The 7,941-nt window shown below is 59.7% G+C and overlaps 1 protein-coding gene across 1 annotated transcript in view; it reads right to left on the minus strand.

Moving 5' to 3' along the window:
- Positions 1-7,660, minus strand: part of C3 (complement C3) — a 33,443-nt gene extending 25,783 nt beyond the window's left edge. Inside the window, exons 1-17 of the mRNA XM_032394706.1 lie at positions 7,538-7,660; positions 6,951-7,143; positions 6,423-6,585; positions 6,254-6,324; positions 4,444-4,538; positions 4,274-4,356; positions 4,101-4,191; positions 3,727-3,829; positions 3,500-3,626; positions 2,905-3,020; positions 2,657-2,803; positions 2,025-2,234; positions 1,676-1,882; positions 1,142-1,300; positions 695-824; positions 395-466; positions 23-226 (exon numbers count right to left, since the gene is read on the minus strand). Coding sequence (XP_032250597.1) covers positions 23-226; positions 395-466; positions 695-824; positions 1,142-1,300; positions 1,676-1,882; positions 2,025-2,234; positions 2,657-2,803; positions 2,905-3,020; positions 3,500-3,626; positions 3,727-3,829; positions 4,101-4,191; positions 4,274-4,356; positions 4,444-4,538; positions 6,254-6,324; positions 6,423-6,585; positions 6,951-7,143; positions 7,538-7,608 — 2,242 coding nt within the window. The 5' untranslated portion in view covers positions 7,609-7,660. The remainder of the gene's footprint in view (positions 1-22; positions 227-394; positions 467-694; positions 825-1,141; positions 1,301-1,675; positions 1,883-2,024; positions 2,235-2,656; positions 2,804-2,904; positions 3,021-3,499; positions 3,627-3,726; positions 3,830-4,100; positions 4,192-4,273; positions 4,357-4,443; positions 4,539-6,253; positions 6,325-6,422; positions 6,586-6,950; positions 7,144-7,537) is intronic.
- Positions 7,661-7,941: the final 281 nt, after the last annotated feature.

Consider the following 7,941-nt stretch of genomic DNA (forward strand, 5'->3'; position numbering starts at 1 on the left):
CCGCCGCCCTCAGCAGACTCACTCCTGGCCAGTCCCAGGGGCCCGTCACGGCTGTGCTGGAGCCGCAGCTGGGTGATGTAGTTGCAGCAGTCGAGGAAGGCCTTCACGCACCGCTCCTTCTCCTCGTGGAAGATGAACTGGGCCCTGCGCTCGCAGGGGAACTTCATGGGGTTGTCCCGCATGCCATCCTTGCAGCACCTGCGCACGTCCAGCGGGTACTGGCCCTCTGTGGGGGGCACAGACCCCACGTCATGCCCTCAGCCCGGGGCCTCGAAGCAGGAGGAACTCGGGACAGCCCCGCGGGGAGGCCGACCCCACGGCCAGGCCCTGCCCGCCTCCCTCCTTGGCTGGGGCCCCGTGTGGGCAGGGGTCAGGGGGCGGGCAGGGCTCGCACCTTTGTCTAGCCTCTTCTCCATGAGCTGGACGGAGCGGCGGCGCCGGGCGGCTGGTTTGGGGCACTCAAGAGCTGAGGGGCAGGCGGACAGCAACGGGATGGGTTAAGCACCGCCCATGAGTCCTCGATGTACTCCTCTCAGTAGCCACGAGGGAGGGGACTTGTTGCTCCCATTTGACAGAGGAGGAAACTGAGGCTCAGAAAGCAGTGACTCGCTAGATGGTGGCGGAGGCAGGACTTGAACCCGGGGCCGCCTGACCCCAGAACCCTGCCCTCCGCTCTGCCCTCCCCGGCGCTCACCTGTCCTCTGGGCCGTCTGCAGGTTTTTGTTGGTCTTGAAGGCCAGCCCCGCGTCCGTGAAGACCCCGGCATAGTCCTTCCCGCTGCCCGCCGTGCAGCCGATGTCTGCCTTCTCCACCACGTTCCAGATCTGCGGGGCCCGAAGGGGTCACGGCCGCGGCCTCCACCCCCCGGCCAACGCGCCCACCCGCCCCTCCGTTCTCGTCCCCAGACCCGTCTCAGAGCTGCGACCCGGCCGTGCCCACGACCACCCCCAGCATGGGCTTGTCCATCCGCACTCCCTTCTGCAGCCTTAACGTCCAGCCCACCTGTGTCCGCTCCGACCTCCTTCCAGCCCACGCCTGACCCCCCCTTCCCGTGCCCTCCGCAGCGCCACGGCCACCTCACCCCAACGCCACCCCTTTGCCCCTGCTGCCTTCCACCCGACCGTAGCGGCCGGGGGCGCACCTTGCTCTGAGTCAACTTGTTCTTCTTGTTCAGCACGAACACACCCTTGTCCACCGCCACGAGCCCCACTCGGGCCCCCGGGTCACCCTGGATCTTGAGGATCATCTGCTGTCCAGGCAGGTGTGGCCTCTCGTCCTTCCTGCCACCTTTCACCACCAGCTGTGGGGGGGGTGGTGGACGGGGGGGGCAGGAGTGAGGGGTCAGCGCTGCCGGGCCGGGTCTCGGTCAGCCGAGGGCAGCCGTGGTGCTGCTGAAGCCAGAGGGAGCGAAGGCAGGAAGGCCAGGAGAGAGAGAACGGGGGAGCAAGAGAGGCCCCGCCCCGAGGCTGAAACAGAGCGGTGCCCGGGGAGCAAGGGGGGGGTGTGGGTGTGGGGTGGCGGAGAGAAGGGGCTGGGAAAGGAGAAGACAGAGGCAGAGACGCTATGACCCCCGTGGAGAGCCCACCCGGAAGGCTGGAGGGAGGCAGAGACCGAGAAAGCACTGGCCAAGTGGGGAGTCCCAAGCTGGGTGCAGGGGAAGGCTTGGGAAGCTTACCGTGCCTATACAGGAATCCTTGACGTCCACCCACACGGAATCGGCCACCACCTCCCTCTGGCCCTTGCTGTCAACGAGTGTGTAATAAGCCACCAGGCGGAAGGAAGGAATGAAGTCCGTAGTGATGGTCAGAGGCATGACGACCAGGTCCTGGCCAGGTTCCCGCTTCTGGCGGCCCACCTTCAAAATCTTCCCTTTGTTCATGATCTGGGGGGAACAAGTTGGTATAAGGATCAGCAAGGTGGGAGGGAGTGGGGCGACCTGGGCTTGGAAGTGCTGGAGAAGCAGCTTGGCGGGGGGGGGGGGGTTGTGTGTGTGGGGGTGCCTGGGATCTTAGGAAGCCACGGACCAAGTAGGTGTAGTAGGCGATGGTCCGCTCCTGGTTGCGGTCTGCTCGCAGGTGGAAATTGACATTGAGGGTTTCCCCTGGCTTGAGCTCCAAGCGAGGCACGGAGAGATGCAGGTAGTTTTTGACCTCGCCCATGGCGGTGTAGGGTTGGGCCTCCATATTCCTGGTGGCCTGTCGAGACTGTGGGATACCGTCCTTCTTCGTGCTTACCTGCGCGAGGAAAGAGGGATGAATGCTGGCCCCCCAAAGATGTCCTTGTCCTCATTCCTGGGACCTGTGAATACGGTAGCTTCTGTGGCAAGAGGGACTTTGCAAATGGAATTAAATTAAGGATCAGAGGATGGGAGATTGTTTTGGATTATCTAGGTGGGTTGAATATAATCACAATGATCCTTCTAAGATAGCTAAGCAGCCGGAAGGACCCCTAGTGCAGACGAGAACTCCTCTCTGCAAATGAAAACATCTCTGTGTGAATGAAAATATCTCTATATGAGCGACATGATCCCTTTATGCAAATAAAAGGGCCCCACTCTGCAGGTGGCAGGATGGCTGTGGGCAACGGGCAGGGTCCTTCTGTGTAAATACAGTTCCCGGGCTCTCTGGAATGGGGCCCCAGGTGGGTGAGGACTCACGGTGATGAGCAGCGGCTGCGGGTTCTTGGGTGTGTTCATGGTCAGCTTGGCCACACCATCTTCCTGGGTTAAGGCCTGTGCTTTGGTGCCCGTGATCTCCACAGGGATGTGGCGGGCTGGGGAGCCGTCAGGGTTTGTCACGAACACCTGTGGGTGCAGGGGCAGGTGGAGGGGGTGTAGATGGACCCAGAGACATAGCCAGTGCTCCGGAGCAAGATGGGGGATTGCAGGACCACCCTGGGTCTCACCATGAGGTCAAAGGGCATGGCTGGTTTGAAGTACTTGGGTGTCTTGGTGAAGTGGATCTGGTAGGGGGAGGTCACGATGGGGATCCCGCTGCACTCCGCCTCCACCATGTCGCTGCCTGAGGGGGCCAGCCATGAGGGCATGTTCCTGGGCCACCCCTCCAGCCTGGACCCCACCTTCATACCAGGTCTCCCACCGCCCCGACTGGGCCTCCTCTGTCAGACTGGATCCCACCTTCATTCTGGGTCTCCCCCCTCAGCCTGGGCCTCCTCTGTCAGACTGGATCCCACCTTCATACTGGGCCTCCCCCCCGCCCCGACTGGGCCTCCTTTGTCAGACTGGATCCCACCTTCATTCTGGATCTCCCCCCTCAGACTGGGCCTCCTCTGTCAGACTGGATCCCACCTTCAGTCTGGGCCTCCCCGCTGAGACTGGGCCTCCCTTGTCAAGCTGGATATCACTTTCATCTGGATCTCCTCTCTTAGACTTGGCCTCTCCTCTCCCTTCTCAGACTGGATTCCACCCTCATTCTGGGCCTCTGCCCTCAGACTGGGCCTCCCCCCTCAGTTGGGCCTCTGCCCTCAGACCAGGCCTCACCTGAGTGCAAGACAACAGTGACTGACACGTACAAGGACTTCCCCACCAAAGCATTTGCTTGGGAGGGGTACACCCCGTCCAGCAGGACCTTTCGGCTCAGCTTGGCCTCCCCAGTGCCATCTTCGATCTGGGAAGAGGAAAGGAGACTCAGAAAGGGGGAGGGGTGAGGGGTGAGGGTGGGGGAGCGCGGAAGTTCAGAGTGGAGGAGGCTCGTAGGGGCAGAGCACCGTAATACGGGTGAGGGACTGGGCCAGCGAAATCCTGTGGTCACCATCCTGGATCCCAAAGATGACGAAGGCTGTTCCGTCCACATTCTTCCCGTACAAGAACCTGAGAGGCAAGAGAGTCTCAGGTGCTCCTCTCCTGAAAGGCACGCCTCCCTCCAAACGTCCACTCACTCCTCCCGCAGAGCCCCTGGTCCCTCACTTGGTTCTCACCTGGTTCTTACCTGGTCCATATCTGGTCCCTCACCCAGCCCCTCACCTGGCCCTCACCCGGCTCCACCCCTGGCTGCTCACCTGATCCTCATCTGGCCCTCACCTGCCCCCTCACCTGCCTTCCTCACCTATCCTACCACCTGGCCCCATTCCCAGCCCCTCACCTGGCCGTGATGGTGACCTCCAGGCCCTCTGGGTCATCGATATAGTAGAATTTCTCTTCAGGCTCCACTTGGACCTCAAAACTGGGCAGCACTGGGGGAAGAGACGCACCAGTAGGGCACCAGCACTGGGGCCTGGCGCCACGGGGGCCCCCACCCGGACTCCCTCCTCTTACCATATTCCTTCACCTCGAACTCAGTGGAGAAGACCTGCTGCGGGGCATCTTCGTAGTGGACCTCGATTTTCCACTGCCCCATGCTGTGGGGGAAGGCAGGCGAGTGAGCCCCACATGCCCCCACGCCCTCCCTTGGGATAGGGAACGCCCTCCAGGAGGGCCTGACATACTTGACCAGCTCCGGGATGTTCCAAGACTGGGACAAGATGCCAACCTGGTTTTGAGAAGACAGGGAGTCCCGCTTGATGGGAACACCGTCGGGGGTCTGTGGAGACAGGGAGGGTGTGTCTCTTTAGAGATCAGGCTTAACCCCTAGGTTCTCCTCTCCCTCTCTGTGTCTGGCCACTCTCTGTGTGTCACGACTACTGGTTTTGAACGTGGACTTGGGTCAGTCGGCCTGGATTCAAATCTCCGCTTTGCCATTTATGAGCTGTGTGACCTTAGGCAAGTTCCTTAACCTCTCTGTGCTCAATGTGCCCATCTAGAAAAAGGGATAAATAGAGCCCCTACTTCACTGGCTTGGGACCTGGTTAATGTAAGCCGGAGCTCACTATCATCAGTGTCTGTCTGAATACTAACAATAACCAGCATTTACCACCTACGTTGGGCAGGACTCTGTGGTAAGCATTTTGTGGTTGCTGAGCCACAAAGGACTGCCTATGTTCGACTCTTTGACCTACAAGGATAGCAATTACATGTGGTTCGACCAAATCCACATTATTTCATTTGTTGCCAATAATGAAACGTCAGGAGACATCATGTAAACATCTGGCTTTCTGGCTCCTCTTGGAGATTGGGATAATTGTGGATAACGGATTCCTGTTGGTACGAGGCGACATTCGACTGGAACTGGGCCGAGGCTGTGCCATTAGACGTGTGTGTTGGCTGGTCCCCACAAATTCCACTGACCCCCAAAATCAGCTCACGGCTGTCAGAACCTGGTCCCTGTTACCTTTGCATGATTTCAAGAAATACTCGTGATGATTCTCTGAGAAAGACCCACCTCTTTCCTCCCGCCTTCACTTCCTCCTCCCATTTTCCCTCCCCCCCTTCCTCCCTTCTCCCTATATGCCAAGCACTTTCTGGGTTCAGGAGATAAGGCCCTGAGCGAACAGATAAAAATCCCTTCCCATGTGGAATTTAGGTTCTGTGGAGGTTGGGGGAGGGGGCAATTAGCAAATGAATAAACCCAACTGTTAGGATGCCAAGAGGAGATGACAAGAAGGGAAAAGATTGTGGTGGGTGTACATGGAGGGGGAGGGGGTGGCAATTTTATAGGAAGCTCAGGGAGGCTTCTCTATAAAATTGGGACATTGGTGACATTTGAGCAAAGACTTGAAGGACGTGAGGGGGCAAGCAGTGTGGGTATTTGGAGGAAGAGGGTTTTCTGGGTACAGGGGAACAACGTGTGCAAAGGTCCTGGGGCAGGTCCTGCATGGCAGTTGGAGGTACAGCAAGGAGGCCCATGTGGCTGAAACCGAGTGAGTAAGGGGAAGAGAGAGAGGAGGGGAGGACAGAGAGGGGACAGGGCAGGTCGTGCTGGGCCTTGGGGACCGCAGGAGGACTTAGGCTTTTACGCCAGGGAGGTGGGAACACCTGGGGCGCTCTGGGCAGAGGAGGACAGGACCTGAGTTGGGTGCTCGCGGGCGCCCTCTGGCTGCAGGAGGCGGAATGAACTACATAGGTTTTATCCGTCACCCCAAACTTCAGATGAGAAAACTGAGGCCCAGGAAGGTGAAGTGACCTTTCTGGAGTCACGCAGTAATCAGAGATTTATCTGGAGCCAGAATCCACGTGGTATCCCTGTATCTCTTCCCTGTTTCCAGGACTCTTTCTGTGTTTGTGGCTCTACACATCTCTTTGCCTTTAGGTCTCTTCAGGTGTGCCTTTTTTGGAGTCTCTTTCTCTGTCTCTCTCTATCTCTTTGTCTCTCCCCGAGTCTCTGCTCTGGGCGTATCTGGGGCCCTGGCTGGCTGGTACCTGGATGATGACGATAACGCTCCGACCCACGGGCAGCAGGCTGTGGTCCAGGGTGAAGATCCGATAGAGGACTGGGAGGTGGTGGGAGAGAAAGGGGGCAGTGGGTAAGGCCCTGCCCCTCCCTGCAGCCCAGCCCCCGGCCCTCTCCAGCCGCTGCCCAGCCCCTTACCTGTGGATCCTGGGGTGTAGATGGTCTTGTCCGTCTGGATGAAGAGGTACCCGCTCTGAGGGCTGATCAGCACCACCTTCTCTACCACGGTGGCCCCAAAGGCCGCCTGGATAGTCACGAAACTCTTTCCCCTCTCTGATATTAACTCCTTGTTGGTCGGGATCTAGGGGTGGACCAGAGGATCATTAGGGGTCTCCTTCTGGGCCCCTTGCCCACATCTGGCCCCCAGGCCTTCGGTGGGGCCCACACCTGCCCCTCCTACCAGTAGCACCTGCCCAGCACTCCTGGTCTCCCTGGTGTGCCCAGGTTGGGAGAGGATGGCTACTCGGAGAGGGACCAAGGGCTAGAGAGGCGGTAGGGGTCAGAGAGGGGGATAAGAAGGGGGAATCAGACGGGGGGCTCAGAGGACCTCACAGTGGAGAGGGGCTCAGGATAGGAGGGGCTAGTTGAAGGAGGAGTCTCAGAGAGGGGCGGGCTCCGACGTGGGAGGGGCCCAGAGAGGGCTGGGGCATCAGCAGGCGCACCCACCCTGATGGTGACGGTGCTCATGTAGTCATTGGCGCTGGTCAGGTCTGTTTTCTCGTTGGACAGCACTTGCTTCTTGGCCGGGAAGTCGTGGACGGTGACCACGACTTCAACCTTCTCTTTCAGGTCGTGGGCCTCCAGCACCACAGTCTCCTGGTTCCCCAGCCGCAGGATGTTGGGGGTGATCATGGAGAACCTGCAGGAGCAGGTGGGGGCAGGGGATGCTGTTCTAGGGACCCAGCATCCCAACCCTCACCCACACGTCGGGAAAATCCCAAATCCCCATGCGGTCAGATCTCGAGGCCTTCACTACCGCGGCAGAATCACTGAACAGCACACCCTATGCACCCTAAACCCGCAGACCCCTGGTTGGAGAAACACCCCCCCCATCACAACCCTGAATTCCACAAACACCCAACTCATGAACTCTTGAACTCACAGGCAGCCCGAATTCATTAACAGCCCAACCCACTAGCCCCTGCCTCCACAGGCACCCAAATGCACCCTGAATTCTCCTGAGACCTGACCCCACAAGCACCCACTCCAACCTCAGAAGCAACCGTGTTGGGGAAGGGGTCGTGACCACTCACAGGGGCTCCCCCAGCAGGAGGGGGAGGTGGGCCAGCAGCAGCAGCAGGCTGGGGCCTGAGGCAGGCCCCATGGTGCAGGGGCAGTGGAGGGACCGAGGGACTGAGGGATGGAGGGAGAGGGTTGGGAGGGAATGAGCGGAGGCTGTTGGAGGCTGCCTTTTATCCGGCTCCTGCCTCCCCCCGCCGCCCCCCCCTCCTCCCCGTCCACCTCAGCCCAGCCCACGGCTCCGGTCGCCTTCCCCTCCCTGGAGCTGCCCCAGATTTCTCAATACTATTTCCTAAGTTTTTCAATCCCTGGGGCCAGCGTGTCCTGAGGTAACTAACCCAAGGGCATGTCCTCCTGCAACATGAACACACCTTCCCTTTGCCATGGCCTCCCTCAGGGTCAAGGCCAGCTGGTGAAC

The sequence above is a fragment of the Phoca vitulina genome, unplaced genomic scaffold (genome assembly GCF_004348235.1).
Source record: "Phoca vitulina isolate PV1807 unplaced genomic scaffold, GSC_HSeal_1.0 scaffold81, whole genome shotgun sequence".
In the NCBI taxonomy this organism is placed as follows: Eukaryota; Metazoa; Chordata; class Mammalia; order Carnivora; family Phocidae; genus Phoca; species Phoca vitulina.